This window comes from Drosophila navojoa, chromosome 5 (assembly GCF_054131105.1).
Source record: "Drosophila navojoa isolate 15081-1374.11 chromosome 5, UAZ_NAV_1.0, whole genome shotgun sequence".
Classification (NCBI taxonomy): domain Eukaryota; kingdom Metazoa; phylum Arthropoda; class Insecta; order Diptera; family Drosophilidae; genus Drosophila; species Drosophila navojoa.
The window spans coordinates 16,243,223-16,264,447 of record NC_142893.1 but is presented as its reverse complement, the minus strand read 5'-3'; the positions used below and the strand labels follow the sequence as shown (position 1 = coordinate 16,264,447).

At 35.9% G+C, this 21,225-nt stretch overlaps 3 protein-coding genes across 10 annotated transcripts in view; 2 read left to right on the top strand and 1 right to left on the bottom strand.

Moving 5' to 3' along the window:
- sona (sol narae metalloprotease) overlaps positions 1 to 10,904 on the top strand; it is a 70,999-nt gene extending 60,095 nt beyond the window's left edge. The window contains exons 8-15 of one of the 4 annotated variants that reach the window (XR_016196913.1): positions 1,218 to 1,360; positions 3,119 to 3,174; positions 4,531 to 4,657; positions 5,793 to 5,957; positions 6,010 to 6,241; positions 6,309 to 6,388; positions 6,646 to 8,590; positions 9,891 to 10,904. Coding sequence is in view for 3 of the 4 variants with exons in the window: in XM_089260867.1 (XP_089116993.1) it covers positions 1,218 to 1,360; positions 3,119 to 3,174; positions 4,531 to 4,657; positions 5,793 to 5,957; positions 6,010 to 6,241; positions 6,309 to 6,388; positions 6,646 to 7,997; positions 9,891 to 9,919 (2,184 nt within the window). In the remaining variant the exon portion in view is untranslated. Of the gene's footprint in view, positions 1 to 1,217; positions 1,361 to 1,557; positions 1,611 to 3,118; positions 3,175 to 4,530; positions 4,658 to 5,792; positions 5,958 to 6,009; positions 6,242 to 6,308; positions 6,389 to 6,645; positions 8,591 to 9,890 lie in introns of all 4 variants that reach the window. The other 3 variants (XM_089260867.1, XM_089260869.1, XM_089260868.1) reach the window with 3 other exon arrangements.
- Positions 10,905 to 11,847: 943 nt separating this feature from the next.
- LOC149091100 (transmembrane protein 14 homolog) lies at positions 11,848 to 12,616 on the bottom strand. Of its 2 annotated transcripts, none has more exons than XM_089262132.1 (3): positions 12,357 to 12,616; positions 12,189 to 12,291; positions 11,848 to 12,123 (listed from the first exon to the last, which is right to left on the bottom strand). In XM_089262132.1, exons 2-3 carry the CDS (start codon positions 12,262 to 12,264, stop codon positions 11,864 to 11,866), a joined length of 336 nt encoding a protein of 111 aa, XP_089118258.1. In that variant the 5' UTR covers positions 12,265 to 12,291; positions 12,357 to 12,616; the 3' UTR covers positions 11,848 to 11,863. The 2 variants fall into 2 exon arrangements, with proteins under 2 accessions (XP_089118258.1, XP_089118257.1); XM_089262131.1 differs by having other exon boundaries at positions 12,189 to 12,288; positions 12,357 to 12,494.
- A 190-nt stretch (positions 12,617 to 12,806) lies between these two features.
- On the top strand, positions 12,807 to 20,568 carry Psi (P-element somatic inhibitor). Of its 4 annotated transcripts, XM_030388597.2 has the most exons (8): positions 12,807 to 13,258; positions 13,349 to 14,452; positions 14,733 to 14,903; positions 14,972 to 15,471; positions 15,539 to 15,764; positions 15,837 to 15,981; positions 16,030 to 16,262; positions 16,510 to 20,568. In XM_030388597.2, the coding sequence occupies exons 1-7, from the start codon at positions 13,181 to 13,183 to the stop codon at positions 16,227 to 16,229; spliced, it is 2,424 nt and encodes an 807-aa protein (XP_030244457.1). In that variant the 5' UTR covers positions 12,807 to 13,180; the 3' UTR covers positions 16,230 to 16,262; positions 16,510 to 20,568. The 4 variants fall into 4 exon arrangements, with proteins under 4 accessions (XP_030244457.1, XP_089118320.1, XP_030244455.1 ...); XM_089262194.1 differs by having other exon boundaries at positions 15,837 to 16,262; positions 17,050 to 18,277; XM_030388595.2 differs by having other exon boundaries at positions 12,808 to 13,258; positions 15,837 to 16,262.
- The last annotated feature ends 657 nt before the right edge of the window (positions 20,569 to 21,225 follow it).

Here is a 21,225-nt window from a genome sequence, read left to right as displayed (position 1 = left end):
TCCAAGTCTATGAAGCGAATATAAATATCCCAGACTTCTGAGTATTATTTTCGTCTTTAGTAAAATTGCAGCGGCTAAAACTTTTCATTGCTGATAAACTTCCCCTAATATAACATAAAGAATATTCATATTTTTCTTATATGTCCACAAGAGAGACGACAAGGAATTCTTTATTAACCTTTACACCATTCTACAAAATACAATATTAAATATATTACTTGAGTCAATAATTATAATAATTATTATATTAACATATATTACTTGAGTCAAATAATATATATAAAATTGTATTTTGTAATTCTGTATATAATTTGATTTTGCTGCAATATTTTCTGTAAATTCTCTAACTAAATTCTTTGCAATTTGCCTCTTGCTCAAGTCCAAATTGATTTCCAAGTATCAAAACAACTTTAGATGGTAATAAAACGCAAAGTGTGAATAATATTTAATTAGGCATAAATTGAAGTTGGGGTCATAAATCTGTCTTATTTATTGATGCTATAAAATCAAGTGACATTATTTATTTATTGAAAGAAGTTGATTTAACGAGTGTCACGGAGTGGAAAATAAATAGGAATGCATTACAGTTAGTAGGCAACGCCTGTATCGATATCACTTATCCAATAATTAGTTAAAAGTCAGAAGAAATACATAAAGTGATTAAGAAATTCTGGTTTCTGTTTTGGACAGCTGCAGAAAAGATAAAATTAAAAAATAAAATTAATATAAAATTAGAATAAAATAAATTTAAATTAAAATTCTTGTCTTTAGCTTTTACAATATTAGCAGAGCTGCTGAGTTAAAGTATTTAATGGTATATTAATATTTTATAAGACATTTTGATTTAATTGATCGTTAATAATTTTTCATAATAATTTGGAATATTTATTAAAAAATAAATTAATAGTTTTTGCAAATTATAACGATGAAGTTCCATAATTTAATTATATTATTATAATTTTATTATATAATTATTATATTGGCTTCTAACTATGCCAAGATTTGAATTTATTTTTCATATTTTATAAATTGACTTTATGCTTAAAATAAAAAATTATAAATACCTCAAATTATTTTATTGTTAAATTTATTTAATGATAAAATAATTTTTTGATTTGTAATCTTTAGTAAATAATTATTTATTATTATTATTATTATTCTTTTTTTTTTTTCAATGTAATATTCCTCATTCAAATTTCCACATTACCTTTTTGCAGGGTCGCGATGCCACGCCCTATTTGGAACGTAATCGTGTGGGCCGCGATGCCATTGACTCGGCTGCCGCCCTGACCGACATGGGCAAATACCTGTTCCGGGAGCGACGTCTGCCCGTCTACGACATCGCCGTGGCCATCACCAAGTGAGTAGAGGGCTCTGGCCGGCAGCCCGCCAAGTGGAGTATTTCTTGTGTTCTTGCAGATTCAGCAGCAGCAATGTTTTGTTAGCAGACCCCCAACTCCAGTCCCCTTTCTCTCTCAGATTCACACTCTAGCCTATTGAAATTCTCTCTCTCCCACTCTTTTCATATATATATATATAATGTCTACTTATGCGCAGGTATGATATGTGTCGCAGACGTAAAGGCGGCCGTTGCACCAAAGGCACAGCGGGTAAAAGAATCTATACCAAGATAAATACCAAAAAAAAAAAAACTTAATACCAAAGACCACACACGCACACACACACACGCGCACACGCACACACACACACACACAATCAGACGTGCAGTCGTACAAAATGTCATGTGGTTATTTAACATCTCAAAGCTGTTAGTTACAATAGTTTCTAGTTTGTTGCTACATTCTCGTAATTTGCACTAGAAAAAACACTTAACCAAGTTGCCTAAAAATGCGTGTGGGACTCAGCGAAAAAAAAAAAAACACACACACACATACACAAAACACATTTACATATAAACTTCATACACACACAGACATTGAGGTAAAAAAGAAACCGAATTTAAGTTAAATACGAGGCGTTATTTCATCTAATTTGAGGAGCGGGTTGGCCATTAACCATAACCGGTTACAAGTCCACAAGTCTGCCTTAATGCTTGCTGCATTTGGCTAGCTACATTTATACATACATATCTGCATAAGTTAATTTTATTTGTTTTCTATTTGTATTTTGACATTGAAAGTTATTTAGTTATAAAAACACACACATAATAATATTGGTTGAGATATTTATGTAATTTTAAGGCCTACTTGCGGAAGGGTTGTAACTTCGTAAGCATAACCGAAAAGTATAACAGTAGCGTATAACAGTAGCATAAAATTTCTAGATAATGTTCTAATATTAAGGTGTAGCTTTGAAAAGTTACTTCTTGTAATTTGCGACTGTTTAAGTAGAACAGTCCAGTATAACAGTTTGGTTGAGGTTTGCTAATGCCATTATTATGCATCCAGCAGCATAAGTATTAGTTACTGTCACTCTACTTAGCTGTTATACATGACTGTTATACAAATTTCAGTATAACACTGCAGTATAACAGTGGCATAGAACTGTGCATTATAATGGTAGCTATTAATATATGACGTATTTTCAGGTTATTTTTAAATTTTACTCTAACTTTACTATAACAATGCAGTATAACAGTTTGCAGTATCTTTTCTGCTTACCTTGCAGATTCTAGGTAATATAATAATTGTGCTGTAAGAACAGCAACTGTTAAGGTATAATAGTTAAGTATAATAGTGAAGTATAACAGTGCCGTATGACAATGAAGTAAAGGTTTCTATTCTAGTGCTAAGTTCAAGAAAGGCTTTTACGAATTTTTAAGTCTTCCAATTTTTTAAGTTTTCAGCCGAATTTACATATTTGTTCCTTGAATGTTTTTCGTACACTCTCAAGAAAGGTTCGCCCCAACCCTTGACCCAACCCAATCAAATCAAATGTCCAATTGGCTCTCAAACCTTATGCTGTGCTGCTCTAACTGTAGTAATTGCTCTACCTCTCACATACGTCCAACAAATGGACACGCCCCAACGGAAAACTACAACAATCTGACTTGAATTTGTATATACGAGTATATACATATATTGAGGCTCCGACATTTTAATTAAAAGAAACGAATCGATACTCAAATCTACGCATTTTGAAACATTTTCGCCCGCAGACTTGATATGTGCCGTCGTACCTCCGCATTTGGTGAATGTAATCGCGGTACCGCAGGTAAAAATTATACAAACAACAACCATTTTGTTCGCTGACAATGTACAGATAAATGCGAAAATAGCAACAAAATTAAATCAAAATAAAATAAAAATAGCATTAACATTAAAGGCAGCAAACGCCGCAGTCGAAGCTAAAGCGTCGCTCCATCATCTCAAAAATCAAGTCAATTTAATTGAATTTCATGCACGTCTCTCTCTCCCTCTCTCTCTCTCTCTCTCTCTCTCTTTGTCTATATATTTGTTTTTATTACCTGTATCGTCTCTCTCTCTCTCTCTCAACTTTGTATAATTTATATGTTTTGTGTTTCGCACGTCTTTTGTACAGCCACAAGAACCAAATACAACTCCCAAATAGGAGTTCAGCTGCGAGCAATGCGTCTCAAACTGTACAGTCTCTCTCTCTCTCTCTCTCTCACTCTCTTTATATATTTTGTATACATGTCTGTTCGTATTTATGTTTTTTTTTCGCAGAACTTTTGCTTGAATTGAATTGTTTTCTTCTCTTCTTTCAGTCTGAACAATTGTTTTTTAACCACTGTGCATACGCATGTGACTGCATTCTAATGCCCCAGCACATGCATCTTTTGTGATATATATCAATTTCCGAATGATAAACCATATATGTTAAGTTTTACTTTTCAGGCAAAAATAATCGAAGCTGTGAATTTTTTGTATATATCAAACAAAATGCTGAAGATCTCTAGCTGAATATATGTTTATGTATGCTGCAGATCTCTAGATCTTTAAGATAATATTTAAAAATATATGTATATTACTTTTAACATTTATGTATTATAATAATTTATTTTTTAAGACTAATCAATCATGGCTTTCAAGGCACTAATACTTTATTTTTGGGTTTGGCTGGAATTGTGACTAAGTTTTAGTGACTTTAACTAAACTCTCTGAAATGGTGTCTGGTTGCGACATATCCATCAAGACTAATACTTGAACAAAAACAATATAGCACACACGCTTCAGACACACAGTTATATGTACATATATATATATATACATCTTGCAAAGGCAGTTATTATATAAAAAGAAAAAAAAAGACGAGATAAATGCCGTTTAGGCCACATCGAAATTTCGAAAGTAAAACCAAAATTGCAAATTGCAAAATTTTAAGGCGGCTTTTATTTTCTTGTATTTAATAACTGCGACAACGAGCAGCAGCGACAACTGCAGCCGCTGCTGCTGCTTGCTGAAAATTGTCAACTTCCTGTTGGCCAGACCAAGAGCTAAGTGCCTAATTGTCAATTTTTTCTGCTCTTTTTTCTTTGTGTTTTTCTCTCTCTCTCTCTCTCTCTCTCTCTCTCTGTCTGTCTCCTTGCCATGCGAATGTGGCGCACAGGCTTTGCGTACGTTGGCGGCGCTTGCGTGGTTAACAAGCGGCTGGAGAAGGTGAACAGCGTCGCCATCATCGAGGACACCGGCGGCTTCAGCGGCATCATTGTGGCCGCCCACGAAGTGGGACATTTGTAAGTAAACCATGCCCTCTCCCTCCCCCCTTCCCGCTCCCTTACAGGCTGGGCTCACATTTTATTGCCAGACGGCCAAACGGAACTGTTTGCGGTTTTTTTTCTTTTTTTTGCATACACTTCACTTCCACTCCTAATCCCATAAGACACCAATAACTATATATCGCATATGCATATATGTATGTATGTATGTGTATGTAAAAAAGAAGCAAATCAACTGCGCCAAATTTCCGGCGCTTGACCGCAAGTGGAGTGGAAAACGTGTTTGCATTTCCGTTTGACATCATTCGCCTGCCAATTAATTAATTAACATTTTTCTCATTTTCCCGCTATCGGATCGAATTGAGTTGTTTGACTCATATATCACGACGACTGCTACTACTATTACTACTACTAAAATGCCTATTTTACTGCAAATTTTATTTACATACTTTACCAATTTCAAATGCTACTACTTCCGTAAATAGTATTAGTACGAATGAAATACTACTATTCCACAAATGATTTATTACTACGTACATCTACTGCGACTATACAAATATACTACTACATCAAAAATTCTACTACTATCTCTTTCTACTACTATTCCTACTACTAAAGTATACTCTTAGTTATAGAAATAAAACTTTCTATTACTATTTCTACTACAAAAGACTACTTTTACTACTATTCCTACTACTAAAATCAACTAATCATACTATTACTACAAAAATCCACAACTTTTACTACTTTTACTACTATTCTTACTACTAAAATCTACTACTCATACTATTACTACAAAAAACCACAATCTTTACTACTTTTACTACTAATCCTACTACTAAAATCTGCTACTCATACTACTACTATTACTTTAAAAATCCACAATTATTATATCCTAATTCTACTATTACTACACAAATTCACTTATACTACTTTTACAAACATTCCTACTACTACTACTTTTACCAATACTATTGCAGCTACCACTTTTTAAATTTTCTATTACTACTATTACTACTTAAATTCAACTACTACTATACTACTCTTATTATATTGCTATTGAAATTCCACTACTACTCTACTAATATGATTGCTATTTAAATAAAACTACTACAAATACAACTAATTCCACTACTATTACCACTCCATACAGATTGGGCGCCGTGCACGATGGCTCACCACCGCCCAGCTATCTGGGAGGACCGGGCGCACAGCGTTGCCGCTGGGAGGATGGCTACATAATGTCCGATCTGCGTCACACGGAGCGCGGCTTCCGTTGGTCTGCCTGCACCGTGCAGAGCTTCCATCACTTCCTCAAGTAAGTAGCTGCCAGAGTACTGCAAGCACAGTCACATTACTATATTCCACAGTGGGGACACTGCCACCTGCCTGCACAATGCGCCGCACGAGGACAGCGCCTTGGGTAGATCCCTGCCCGGCACCCTGCTCTCGCTGGATGCGCAATGCCGGCGAGATCGCGGCACCTATGCGTGCTTCAAGGATGAGCGTGTCTGTGCGCAGCTCTTCTGCTTCGACGCCCAGACGGGCTACTGTGTTGCCTACAGGCCAGCAGCCGAGGGCTCAGCGTGTGGTAATGGCTACGTAAGTGTGAAGTATCTGCTCAAGCTGAGATAGTTCTAACTCTTGCCACTCTCTCTGCTCTCCTTAGCACTGTCTGGATGGCCGCTGCTCCCCACTGCCCTCTAACATAATTCCCGACTATGGAAACAATTACCGTCTAGTATACAAGTAAGTGCAATCCACAAATTCATACAGAAACTATTTCGTAGCTGGTTGTATATGTTTAGATTTTATAAACTATGTATTTTTTTGTTTGAGTACAAAGAAAACACGCACACACAAACCAGAAACATATTTTTAATATGCAAACCTTTTACACCTTTACAAATATCAACACCAACAACAACTACACCGACAACACAATCTATATCAAAATCAAAAACAAAACAAAATAATCACAAAAAAAAAACACGAAACACACGTAGTAAAATCAGCCAGAAAAAAAGCGATGCGAACAGCCAAGCGGGTGAAGACATTGAGAATAGTAGTGAGGAGAACGAGTCCCAGGAAGCCGAAGATGAAGCCGAAGAGAAGCAAGAGCAGGAGCAGGAGCAGGAGACGGAGACGGACAACACTAGTAGTGAGGAGCAGCAGGATAATAATATACAGCAGAGCTCTGCTGCGGCTGTTGCTGCTACGGCTGATGCTGCTGCTGCTGCCGCTGATACGCCGACAACAACAACAACAACAACAGTACGAACCACAAAATCGACGACACCGACGACGGCGTCACCACGCTCCAAATCATTTGAGTATTTGCGGCGACTTTTCAACACTGACCGCACTGATAATTTGGCACCGCACAACACTGAGTCGGAGTGGCTGCAAAATGGTGGCGTTATGGTTAAAACACACACCAGCAGCAGCATCAGCAGGAGCAGCAGCAGCAACAGCAACAGCAACAGCAATGGCGCACGCTACACAACAAGAACAACAACTACAACAACACCAAAACCAACAACACAAACACCAAATCTGTTTCAAATTTATACACATGAACTACGTAAACAAATTGAATACTATTTTCATTTGATACAAACACAACAACAACAGCCACAACCACAGCAACAACAACAGAATACGCCACATAAACAACAACAAGAACAAACTGTAGTTACGTCCAATGAACATTTCTCAATACCCTTGGTACAAAAACAAATTACAAATTATAGTGCCACCACCAACAGCAACAACAGCGGCGAGAGCAGCAACAATGGCGCTAAAGAACACAGTAGCAACAGCAACAACAACAGCAACAACAACAGCGAGGAAGGAAACAAACGACAGCAACAACAACAGCAGCAACAACAGCAACAGCATCTAGTTGATGAGGAAAACGAGGCCAATGCCGGCATTGAGATCAATGAAGCGATTGAGCGGCAAAAACGTAAGTTTCACATACAGCAACCCAGACACTTGACAACACTGCAACAGCAACAATTGGCAACACCAACAACAAGCACAACAACAGCCGCAATACGAGCAGCCAAGGCGACGCCAACAACAACAACAACAGCTACAGCAACTAAAGCAAAAGCAACTTCATCGATATTCGATGCATATTTTAAAAAATTTCAAGCATTGCATTTACCAACACTGGACGGTGCGGTTACAGCCACCACAACATCGGTGTCCACCTCCGTCAGTTCAACAGCAACAAAAGCCAGCAGCACACAACAGCAACAGCAACAACAACAGCAACAGCAACAACAGCAACAACAAAAGCAACACCAACAACAGCAACAGCAAAATTTTGATGGCAGTCAATTCTTAAAACGTACGCTAAATCGCAGTAGTAATATAACCAACAAAAATAGTAGTAATAAAGTTAGTCATAACAATAGTCAGCAACAACAACAACAACAACAGTTGACATCGCCTTCATATGTAACAAATTATATTGGCGATAATACCAACAATTTGCCAACGGTGTTGGACAATCAGCCAAGTACAACAACAACAACAACAACAACTCTAGCCATACAACAACTCGAACAACAGTCAGCAAATGGCAACACAAAAACAACAACAACAACAACGCTCAGAAAACCTAAAATTAAAACACAAAAGCTGATACGACGCACACGAGTCATGTGAAAGACACAAAAACAAACAACTAGAAAAAGCGTTGGCAACACTGCTGCTATTTCTACTACTATTTCTGCTACTACTCAAGATATACGTAAACACAACATTTCAACTCGATCAGCGCTACCCAGTTTGTAACTGTAACTCTCAAAGTAAACACAAATACACAGTTACACACACACACACACACCTAATAGAACAGATTTACAGTTACACGCACACACAAGCCTAAATTGTCCTCTCAACGTTCCGATTCGATTTGTTACTTTGCTACTTCGTGCGGTAAGAACACAAAAAGCAATCAAAATTCTACAAAAATTTAGTTAATCCGTAGACTAAAAGCTTCGCAATCAAATAAAATATATCAAATAAATATCGGGGAATTTATTCTAAAAATTTATTAGTGGTATTTGCTGCCTGCTACAAACAATATACATACATATATATTTATATTATATTCTAGATATAATCGGTAATTGAGGCTTACCAATTCGCATTCGTAATTGGCCATTTTAGTTATAATATCGAACAATTATATTAAGCATGAAACCATTTATTCACATTTACAAACCAAATAGTAGTATTTGGGCTATATTGTAGTAGCCCAAGCAAGTAGTAGTAAATGCTTGAAACGTAGCTCTTAGCATGAACAATTAATCGATTTGAAATACAATTTATAAGCAAAAAGTTCAACATTTATTTCTTATAGTATCGATGCCCTATATGCATAGGGAGTGCCCATAGTACATACATATATGATAATAGTCTGCATTAATTTCATAAAGCTGATTGGAATTGTCATCAGGCCTAACAGCTATGCCAGTTACCTCTCATCAACTCAACTCAACTCAAAGAAAACAAAAACAATTCATTGCTGATATAAATTCATTAAAAAGTTTAAAATAAATCGCTGCGGCTCCTGCTCTCTCACTCTCACTCCTCTCTCTCTCTCTTTCTCTCTCTTTCTCTCCACAAACTACATGCAACACATACTACATTATATATATAAAGCAACCAATAAATCAACAGATTGGTAACACACATACACACATAGATAAATGATCCACCCACCCACACCCAACCACCCACACACACACACACACACGCAGATACCAAACATGCATCAGCATAGACAATTGTAGTACCTAAGTTAGCTATTTGCTCCACATTATGGAATATACTCAAAATGGCATGGCGTAAAATTCGACTAAACAATAAACAATCAAATCGCATTTTGCATACTAAAATAGCAACAAATATCAATGCAAATCAATGCAATTGGAAACGCATGGAATGTGGAACAGTAAACAGTAAATGCTGATTAAAAACTCAAAATGGTGGCATATGGTACAGTACACACTGCAAATCACCACAAAAACTGCAAAAACAAAATGGCGTCTGGCGGCGTCGGCAAAACACATAAAATTTTAAATTAAAAAAAAAAAAAACTTTTCAGACAAAAATCTGCAAACATTGCTCACATTCTGCACGCCTAACATTTATTGCACTTTTTATTGAAATTGTATTTCATTAATATATTCACTATTGTTTCTCTATTTCATTTTGTTGCCCGCCCGTTTAGTGGTTAACTGGAAGCTGTTTCCGTTTTAGAGCACTGCCAACCGGAAAGCGGATGAAACGTTTGGATTTGGCCTGGTTATTGCCATTGAGAAAGTTTTAACAGCAAACAGAGAAACAAACAAAATACTTATGTATATTTGCAGTTGCAGCAAATTGTGTTTTTAGATAGAATTTTTATATTATTATTTTTTATTTTTATTTTTTTATTCATAATTTTTTAATTATAATTACTATTGATTTGTTTTTAGTTTTAGCAGAGACTAATTTAATACATAAAGAAAATTATTATTCTTGTTAAACAAAAAAAAATCGCACCCAATCAAGTGAAAGTTCTTTTCTATACATATATAAAGCAAAATCAATGTAGTATTTTGTACTAAAATATATATCTATATATATATGTTTCTGTAAAAAGCTCATATATAGTAAATGCATTCATATTGGTATTAAAAAAGTTTCAAAAGCAAACAAACAAAAAGTGAAACAATTTGATAAATTATTCCTAAAGATTTCCAATTTTCCATTGTGATAAAAGATAATTTGTATACTTAACTAACAAAATATATTTATCTTTTTCTTATTTTAGAAAATTGCTTAAAAATGTGTAAAAAAACAAAAAACAAAACAAAAACAAAACAAAACAAGAACAAAAAAACACCAAGAACAAATTCTTTATTTACCTAGCCGCACTTTGCCTACTAGAAAACAATTGTAATTCCAAAATATTGTTGTATTTAAAGAAGTAACGAAGTTTTGCATTGTTTAATGCGATGGAACATTTTGAAAAATTGCATTACCTTTTAAGCAGTAAATAGTTTAATAATAATCATCAATTAAGTTTTAGCTATAAAAACAACTGGAAATCATATCAAGTGAAACTGTACATTTATCACACACCCACACAAGAATACTACATCACACACACACACACATACTACCACATGCACACAAACAAAAATGTAATTTAAGATATAAATATATTAAAATAAATACATACATATATAGTTTAAACGAATCTTTTGGAGTTTTCTTTATAGTGTGCGGGGGAAAGTGAATTAAAAAATCCACATTGTATAAGAGACATTTAAATTATGGATTTAACGAAGTTAAATGAAACCTTATACACAAATTTTATATGTCAAAAGAATCTGTATTAAATGTCCGACTTAGTGAACGCACTTCATCTGCTAGAGGTGGCGCTGAGTGTCGAGTTTAAATGCCAACGATTTGATAGCAATGACAATGTTATCGATAATTTAAAATGAGCTAAATTTGCTAGAGATGGAACTGCGTATTAATGGCATGTTTTATATCCACCAAGAACTGGACTGTGTGAGTGACAAGATAGACCCCGCTCGAACGAGTGAGTGCTTTATCAATTCTCACTCATTTAACGAAATGGTATAAAACCGAGTGCTCACTTGCATTGAAACTCGCTCAATATATCATGTGCAACTGAGCTCATTTCGAATTTTTTGTATTTGACGTATATACATACATATGTTCTGTAGACCTCTAATATATATGTAAATATATATTGTGTATGTATGCTTACGATATGGAATCAGGCATACCACCTTTCGTCTGTTCTACGCAAAAGCTGATGTATTATGAAGTATTAGCACGCTATCTTATCGTAAATGCTTACCTTCTTACAAAAACATAACTTATAATAATGTTTCGCCATACTTCACTAAATATTCATAGTAAAAGTGTTTTAGTTTAAGTACAAAGCAAATAAAATTTATTATATATTATAAGGCATACAAATATATTTGATGCACATGAATGTTCCGTTTACAGGGTATCTCGTAGTAATATTGATTTATCCAATTAAATTCTGATAAGTCCACAAACCATTCCAACTTTAAGCTCCACTCCCAGGAAAATATAATTCTTTTAGAAAAACTCTCGGCAAGTTTAACAGCAATCCAGACTTTTTGTTTTTGTTGCTTTTGTTGTTGTTGTTCTTGTTTAGGCGCCCTTTGTAGGCAATGGCAAGTAACGATTATATGTGACCAAATTTTTGACCAACGCTGCCATGGAAAGCAAGCAAACCATTCCAGCTGGCATCATCTTTCCAGATCGATTCCAGCGAGCACCCATCAATCCAGCCAAAAAGAGCGATGTTCCCAGCTGGAGCAGCGGCCGTGGTGGATCTTGAGAGTTTAGGTGAGCGCCATAGCCAAGCAGCGCTCCAAATGCAACGCCTGCTCCCAGCGACGGAATGGAAGCTGAAAGTAAATTACTTTCAAATTAACAAAATGAAACACAGGCTGAAGCACAAACAATTACTAACCAGCCTTTGCATAGCCCATAATACCACCAGCGGCAACAGTTGCAGCGTATACATAACCAAACCAGTCCACAGGCATTTTACTTGTTTGTTAAATTCAACTCTGCTAATGGAAAACAAGTTTGTATACATATAATTACAATTTTATTAAATTAATTTCAACCCTCTTACTTTTACAAATGTTCAGGTAATTCTTGTGCGAACTTAGCTCAGCTGTTTTGTTTTTTGTTAACACAGAAAAACAATGGGAATATAATGGGAATAAATATTAGTTCATTCATAGTAGTTCACTAAACTGAACACACAGCTCAACTAGTTCATTTCCATTCACAATAATAAATATTGCATGGACTAGAATTTACCGATTGTATTTGGTGCATCCGATAGAAAGCTATTTAATAGAGCAGCTGAAATGAATTCTTTTAATAAAGTCAGATTTAATAAATAATTATTATTTAAGCAATAAATCAGTTGATTTTAATATTTTAGTAATAAATCCAAATATTAAATTTAATTTAGTATTAAATCTAGACTTTTGATTTATTTTTCCTTTAAAACACCGATGCATTGGTAATCCTATCGATATTTTTGCAACACGACGCCAAAAGTGTTGGTAAATGTACAAAAAAGTGTTAAGAGCTAAGCATCCCTATGTACGCATTTTGGGGCGCATAATTTTCACCGAAAAAAATCCAAGAAAGCTATAGTTGTGGCTATAATTAATTCCATAAAATATTGGTAAATGCTCCACTAATGTGCTTTATATGATAAATTCATAGTAAAATACACTTTTAACAAATAGTCTGCGTAAGAACACGCCATTCCGGCTTAAGTGCATTTGGTTATTGAATTTTCCAGTTGCACGTCGTCAAGTTGCGTCGGTGTTTTTGTGCAAAAAGTGCGGGGCGTGTACGCTTACTAAAAATATATAAAATAAATACAAATAGGCAATCATTATCAACTGAGACCCACTCTGACCGGAGATATTTGCAAATATGAGTGACTTTCAGACGCAGCAGGCGAGTTTAAGTCAATCGCAGGCATTGGCAGCTGCCATACAACGTGCCAAGCAGGTAAGAAGAAGCATTGAGAAACATTGCAGGCAATCCCAGAGGAATACGACTTTTTTTTTTGTCAAAACTAACTGTATGTATCAATTACAGATTGCCGCAAAAATACAGCCAAATCAGCAATCACAAGGCGGAGGGGGAGGGGATTCCAGTGGTCCCGCCTCCGGAGGTGGCGGAGGTGGCAACAGTTTTAAGCGGCATAACGATGATCCCGATAGTGGACCCGATTGTAAACGCTCCTTTGGCAGTCCTGACTACGGTCAAAATAACTCGAATATGAGCAGTGGAAGCGGCGGCGGCAGTGGCGGCGGCAATATGACTCAAGCTATTGCGCAAGCAGCCGCCGTGGCGGCTCGTTTGACTGCATGGCCGGCTTCCACGTGTGAGGAGCAAGTTCGCATACCCGAGTGCATTGTAAACGCGTTTGTGGGACGCAGCGGCAGCGATACGCTCAGTCATCTGGAAGCCGAATCAGGTGCCAAGCTGGAACTAATGCAAGATCAAGAGCGCGTGATAACACTACGCGGTACTCGAGAGAGCTGTACAAAAGGTCGCGAAATGCTGCAGCAGATGGTCAATCGGAACGGAGGCAACGGCACATGTGAGGTGTTGTTGACCATCAATATGCCGCCACCGGGTCCCGGAGGCTATCCGCCGTACCAGGAGATCATGATCCCTGGCGCTAAGGTGGGCCTCGTCATTGGCAAAGGCGGCGACACAATTAAACAACTTCAAGAGAAGACTGGCGCCCGCATGATCATCATCCAGGATGGTCCAAATCAGGAAGTCATCAAGCCATTGCGCATCTCCGGTGTGCCCCAGAAGGTCGAGCATGCCAAGCAAATGGTATTGGATCTCATTGCTCAAAAGGATGCGCTGGCCATGCAGCAGCAGGGCGGACGCGGTGGTGGCGGCGGCGGCTCTGGTGGCAATGGATCTGAGCAAGGCTTCAATAATTTCAATAATGGCAACGGCGGCGAAAGCGTTGAAGTTTTTGTGCCCAAAATTGCTGTGGGCGTGGTCATAGGCAAGGGCGGCGATATGATACGGAAAATCCAAACCGAATGCGGTTGCAAACTGCAATTCATCCAGGGCAAAAACGATGAGATGGGCGATCGACGGTGCGTTATCCAGGGCACGCGCCAGCAGGTGGAGGATGCCAAGCGCACCATTGATGGTCTAATCGAGAATGTGATGGTAAGAAACGGACATGAGCTCCACTTAAGCTGTAATGGGTAGCATGACAAACCGACAACCGCTCCATCTAGTTGGCTATTCCGAAACTTTCGAAACTTGATATGCGAACCTATATCTATATATATAGTTATTGTGTAACAGGAATTACAAATTAATTCATAGAAATCAAATCAAATAAGTCAGAATTTACAGTTTAACACTTACCGATCACATGGCGTATTTAGTTTATCGCGTTTGTATAGTATATTCTGGATATAACAGATACATATTTGATCCGCAGCAACGCAACGGCATGAACCGCAATGGTAATGGCGGAGGCGGCGGTAATGGCGGAGGCAACCAGGGGGGCGGCGATTCAAACAACTCGAACTACGGCTACGGATATGGCGTGAATCATGCCCAGGGTGGCCGCGAAGAGATTACGTTTCTGGTGCCTGCTTCCAAATGTGGCGTAAGTAGATATTGGAATTGGAATTGTCCACTGAACACTAATCTCTAATCTCTCTATCCACCCATTAGATTGTTATTGGACGCGGTGGTGAGACAATCAAGCTCATCAATCAGCAGTCGGGTGCCCACACCGAGATGGACCGTAATGCCAGCAATCCGCCCAATGAGAAGCTATTCAAGTCGAAGGGTACCACCGACCAGGTGGAGTCTGCACGTCAAATGATATCGGAAAAAATCAATATGGAGTTAACGGTGCTCTCGCGAAAACCGATTAGTGGTGGAGGCGGTGGGTCTGGTGGTGGTGGCGGTGCCAACAATGCGCATCATAACCAACAGTCAGGCGGCTACGGTGGCAATCAAATGCAGGGTGGCGATCCGAATGCCGCCGCTGCTGCCGCCTACCAGCAACAACAACAGCCCTGGGGAGCCTATGGACAACAGGGCGGCTGGGATCCAGCTGGTGCTCAACAGCAGCAACAGATGGCTATGGCAGCCGGTCAGGGCCAAGCAGGCGCGGCTGCTGGTGCAGGTGGTCAGGATTACTCAGCCCAATGGATCGAGTACTACAAGTAATTTACAAAAACCTTAAATACTTAAAACATATTTTTACTAATGTGCCTCTTTGCGAAATTCCAGACAAATGGGCTGTCATCGCGAGGCAGAAATGATTGAGCAACAGATGAAAGCAAAGCTAGCGGCCAATCCTGCGGGTCAACAGACTCCGCAGCAACAGCAACAAACGCAGCAGCAACAACAGGCTGGCGGCACTGGTGCCGACTACAGTGCACAGTGGGCTGAGTATTATCGCAGTGTAGGAAAAATTGAGGAGGCAGAAGCTATTGAAAAGACGCTCAAGAACAAGGTAGAACCATAATTGGGAGGCTGTGAGATAAAATGGAGCTTAAATTAATTTACATATTGTTGGTGATTGTAGCAAAACGGAGCCGGCGCTGGCGGTAGCAGTAGTGTGGCAAATCCGAATCCAGGTGGCCCCAATCCCAATCAACCGCAACCAAATGCAGCAGCTGCGGCCGCCGCAGCAGCCGCCGCCGCTGCAGCGGCCGGTGGCTATGCCCAAGGTATGACTCCTAGCCAATATGCACAATATTCACAGTATTATGCTGCAGCGGCTGCTGCGAGTCATCCTCAAGGAGCGCCACAGCCCCAGGGCGCCGGAGCTGGCGGTGCAGGTGGCCAGAGCGGTGGTCCGCCAGCTGGATATCCGGGTGGCTATCCCGGTGGTGCCTACGGCGGCTACCCAAGCGGACCCGCTGGCGGTCCCGGCCAGCAGCAGCAGCAGAAATCACACAAAAACGATAAGCATTAAGGGGTCTGATTGGAGTGCGGGTGCCTTGAAATGGTAAGTAAATCCCTCGAATTGAATCGAACTCGAATATCGAATTGAATTGAGCTTTCGTGATTATTTTTGCTTTCTAATTTGCCTACCTTCTATATTGCTTATCTTGTTTATACATTTTGATAAATACTTTGTAATTTTTTTTTTTTATATATATATAATATGATACACCTATATATTTAATTACCGTGCAAAACTATGTATGAAAACCTAACATAATTTTGTTTACCATGCGTAAAACTCTTTGCAGTGAATCATTTGAATTGTTCTACTATCCTATGTCTTTTATCCCCAATAAATTAGCAAAAATATATAAAAATGAATACAGTAATTGAAGCGCAAAGGGCTGAACGAGATGAGAATTGTGACAACGATCGCCAACAGTCAAGACAACCAACCATCAATCAATCAATCAAATCAAACAGTCAGTCAATCAATTTGCACACAGCTTGAAGCGTCGCGCTTTGCATAATTGTAAATTTATTATATATATATTAATTATATGCCAATTACATTGGTTTTTTTTCACTTTTAATTTTACTCTAGTTTTTAAGTGACTTTGCCTGAAATATTAATGACAAAAAAAAAAAAACACAGAAAAAAATGCAACAAAAAAGAGTAAACTAAAATGAAATGCTATTGCTGTCCAGGTACAGAGACACACATTCTGGGACAATATACAAATTGCTATTTATATATATACATGTATATCGCTGTCTATCTATATATATATACATACATATATGCAGATAATTTCATATGCATACGATTTCTTTCGTCGTCAATTTAGGCAACTCGAGAACAGGTCCCGACAGCTGCCAGCTAGCAAATAACAAAAACAAATGCACACGTAGAACAATTTCCACGTTGGAGTGTATTGATTGAAAGACAACAACAAAACAATATATATGTGAAATTAAAATAATACCTTTTGATACCACAAGACGTTTCTCTCATACATTTTAACATACCTTAGTCTTAATATATCCATAATAACAATAACTTTATATATTAAATGAAACAATACTACGATCAACGTCTCCACTGATCTGGTAAGAATTTTAACCTGTCAAATTACAAATGGTCTTATACATATATATATATATATATAGATTACTTGAACATAGAACAAAAAATAATGATGTCTTAGAAATATGTTTTTTCGTGTTTTGGATGAAACTGGTTTGTCGATCTGATATATTGTTTCTTTATAATATACCTTTTTGTTTTTCAGTTGCATATATACTTTTATATTACATTTGTATAGCCCTAAGATCTAATTTTGATTTCAGTTCAATCGAAAATTATTATTTTGGGCCGAAATCCCAACGCAGAATTCATGCTCTCTATAAAGGCTTTTCCGAAAGGATCAGAAATAATTGGATATATCTTCTAATTTTCATTTTCTATTCATTTCATTTGTTTGTCTTTTTGGTAAGATCTTAAAAGGTATACAGAATATAAATAGCTAATATTGATTTCAATAATAAATATATATTACATAATAATATATAATAAATATATAATGCAGATGCAAACATATATGTATGTCATTTCAGAGAACATCTTCAAACCAGTTCATAGCAGTTATCCCATATATAAACCAATATAAAATAATTATAATAATAAACAAATATTTATATATAATACTTAATGAGCAAAGCGTGCAAGAAACTTGGTAAGATCTTTTGTTGTTATTTGTGTATGTCTTACAAATCTTACAATTATTGAAACCATGAACATTTTAATGCATATAACATAGGTCTGCAATTATAAAACCATATTATAAATATATATATTTATGTATATGCAATAAATAGCCTAAGTTTTATGTCTCCTCAAAATGAATGAACTATTAAATGATGATAATGATGATCATGATGATGATGATGATGTGCACCCACTTTCCAATTGAGAATAACATAATTTGTACAAGAAAGTGGGCGTGTTGCAAGATTTACTAATCATTTTCGCAGCAGCCTTCGATACATTTGAATAAACACAATATGACTATAATATATATATATACATTTTATATTTATATTTATAATTATATAAAAACCTGATATAACTGCCGCTATGCGACGCACCATGTGCGTTGCATGCAATTTATGCGTTTCTATTTATTATACTTTCAGTAATTGATTTTTTTTTTTTCCTGTCTTAATTTTACTTATTGTTTTCCTTATGCCATATATGAAAATCGTTTTTGAGCGTATTTTCAGAGGCGCTGAGAGGTGGATGGTATCTAGGGCCGGGCTTTTGCTTTTGTTCAGTGTTGCTGTCGTTCTGATTGTTGGGTATGTAGCAGGTCTATCAATATCTCTTATAATGCCAATTTGTCTATACATAATTTTGAATCTTACATTGACATATCTTATTATGCACTTGTACTCGTAATATTTTGCCGATATATATACATACAGATGTATATGTTTTTTTTGTACATACTACATATATATATAACCATCCATACATATGTGACATATATATTTCTCTATATATTTCAATAGCCAACCACAGCGTTTTTCCCACGATGTTCAACTTCCCAAATGAGAGTTAAAGCGAAACCAGAACTATATTGCAATTTTAAATATATCGCTCTATATTATATTAATTACAAAAGAAAACTTGAAATCTCCACGATTTATAACTATATATATATATTAGTATGTTCTTTCATCAGATATCATTTGTTTGCGATCTAAGCGGTTTATATTATCCATATACATATATATCTTTAAATTACGAGTATTATCATACGCTATTATATGTATATACATATACATATATTTATATAAAATTTTTTTATACTAATATATTGACAGTCGAATAATGTGAATAGCACTACGAAAGGCAAAATTTTTTGGATACTTTCTCAGATATTTTCGCTTTGACTTTGCTTGAGCTGCGTTTTCTTTTTTATTTTCCTTGGTTCGGGAAGTTGTTTTTAAATTCTTTCAATTCCAGCCGATGACTATTTGAGAATAGATATTGCCCCGATATGGTAAGTATATCTCTCACTTTATATATATATTTTTTTTATAGAAGCCATTTTGAAATCTATTTGCGTTAAAGTTCTTGGGGCAATGTAAAACCGTTTATTTCGCAATCAAATGATATTTTTGAAATTGATATATGAATATATTTCTTTATATTTGATTTAAATTATCTGCTTTGATCTATTTCCAGGCCTATTGAGAAAAATCATAAAAACCAAAGCAAAATCCGTTTATATTCTATTCAATGCATTTTAATACTTTTAACCCAACATTCATTTTTAACTAAAATATCTTGTTTTTGATATCCTCAAAATCACAAATTGATCGTTTTTACTATCTGTATGCTTACAGCCTTATATCCGCGTGATCCACTTACCAGTCAAATTGATATATATATATCTATATCTATATAATTACCTATAATCCTTCATAATCATATAAACTACATACATAAGTATATCGAAATGATTATTAATTTAAATATTGCATTTATCAATTTATCGATTTCTCAATAAATTACTATATCTGAAACAAAAATAGAAACGGTTTTTTGTTTAATGGTTAGAATAATACATAAAACAAACATAACTAAATGTAGACATACGAATTATAGATGGATCCAACTATTAGCCGAATATTCTAGACTTACCCAGATTTTTTTTGTTTAACCATTCAAAAGAAAACAACGCATTTTCCATTTTATTTTCGCGCGATATATATTATTGATATACATACTTCATCCATTTTTATTTCCTTCGAGAAACATTTAAAGATCAAACAAAATATCAGTTTATATCTAGGCATCCAAGTGCGATGCGTGTGATTTAGGGATAAGTTTAAATTCTTTTTTATTATTTTTAAGGAGAGCGAACGAACATTCAATAAATGTTTATTTTCAACTGTACGATCCTCGGATAAACTCATCCATCTTACTCTATATACTTCAAATCTGTATATATATATACTTTTTTTATTTTTATTTTTTTTTTTTTATTATATCTTTCTTTTTTTACTACAAGAAACGTACATTGAGATGCTTGTGTGGAGAAGTGCTTTCAAAACATTGTGTTTTGAAACTTGTAATTGTTGTTCGTTATTTATTTTGTTTCAAATGTACATACAACTATTTCGCAAGACTATTCTTAGTATTTCGTTAAACATACATATCTGTGTATATATCTATTTATTTCTTGTTTTGGATGTGTGTGGTGTGTCTGATCCGCTCTACAAGAGAAACCTGCTTTAGTTCTGTCTCTAATCTATCATCAAAGCCAAATTCAAGTGGAAACTAAATTATAAATAGGCGTTTTATAGTTATAACAATCAGTTGACAGTTTGTTCAATAACTCGACAATTCGAAGCTCCCTCGAGCCGAGATGAAATCAAAAGCAAAAGATATATATAAAAACCTGCAACCATTCGTATTTTACAATTACATTAAAATTCCTCAATTTAGTGCCCGTTTTTTATTCTGGAACAACTTCCTATATATAGGTATAATCCCAGTACACTCGCTTTATTTTTGGTTTTACCCCAAAGTCCAAATACTTTTTATCATTTTATAACATAGACCAAAATCGTATCAATATTATCAATTTGGAATTTTGACATCGTTTTTTTCCATGCTTCATTTTTTTTTTTTTTTTTTTTGTACTGCTGCCAGTGTGTGAATTTTGAATATTCTTTTTGTTTTTTATTTATCCTCTTTGCTTAATTTAAAATACATAATTTTGAACGTCAAATCAATCAGCACTACATTTAAATGTATAAATTGTGTTCTGCTTTTGTTTGTAAGTTTCTTTTTTTACAATGTTCTTTTGCTATTTTTCAGTTTGCTTAAATTACACACTTTTTGTAGAGCCGTTTGAGAGCGCAGGTATTCATAAAGAAAATGAATATTAAAGTGTTTAAAAATTACGTTTACATATATACATTATTCACATGCATATATGGGAAAAGGACAT

What these genes read in the sequence shown, in the direction of transcription:
- Psi (XM_030388595.2), top strand. Translation starts at nt 13,181, where the DNA reads ATGAGTGACTTTCAGACGCAGCAGGCGAGTTTAAGTCAATCGCAGGCA. An exon ending in GTCTAATCGAGAATGTGATG is followed by an intron (nt 14,453 to 14,732) that starts GTAAGAAACGGA and finishes TTTGATCCGCAG; the next exon opens with CAACGCAACGGCATGAACCG. An exon ending in CAATGGATCGAGTACTACAA is followed by an intron (nt 15,472 to 15,538) that starts GTAATTTACAAA and finishes GCGAAATTCCAG; the next exon opens with ACAAATGGGCTGTCATCGCG.
- LOC149091100 (XM_089262132.1), bottom strand. Translation starts at nt 12,264, where the DNA reads ATGCCTGTGGACTGGTTTGGTTATGTATACGCTGCAACTGTTGCCGCT. An exon ending in TATGGGCTATGCAAAGGCTG is followed by an intron (nt 12,124 to 12,188) that starts GTTAGTAATTGT and finishes ATTTACTTTCAG; the next exon opens with CTTCCATTCCGTCGCTGGGA.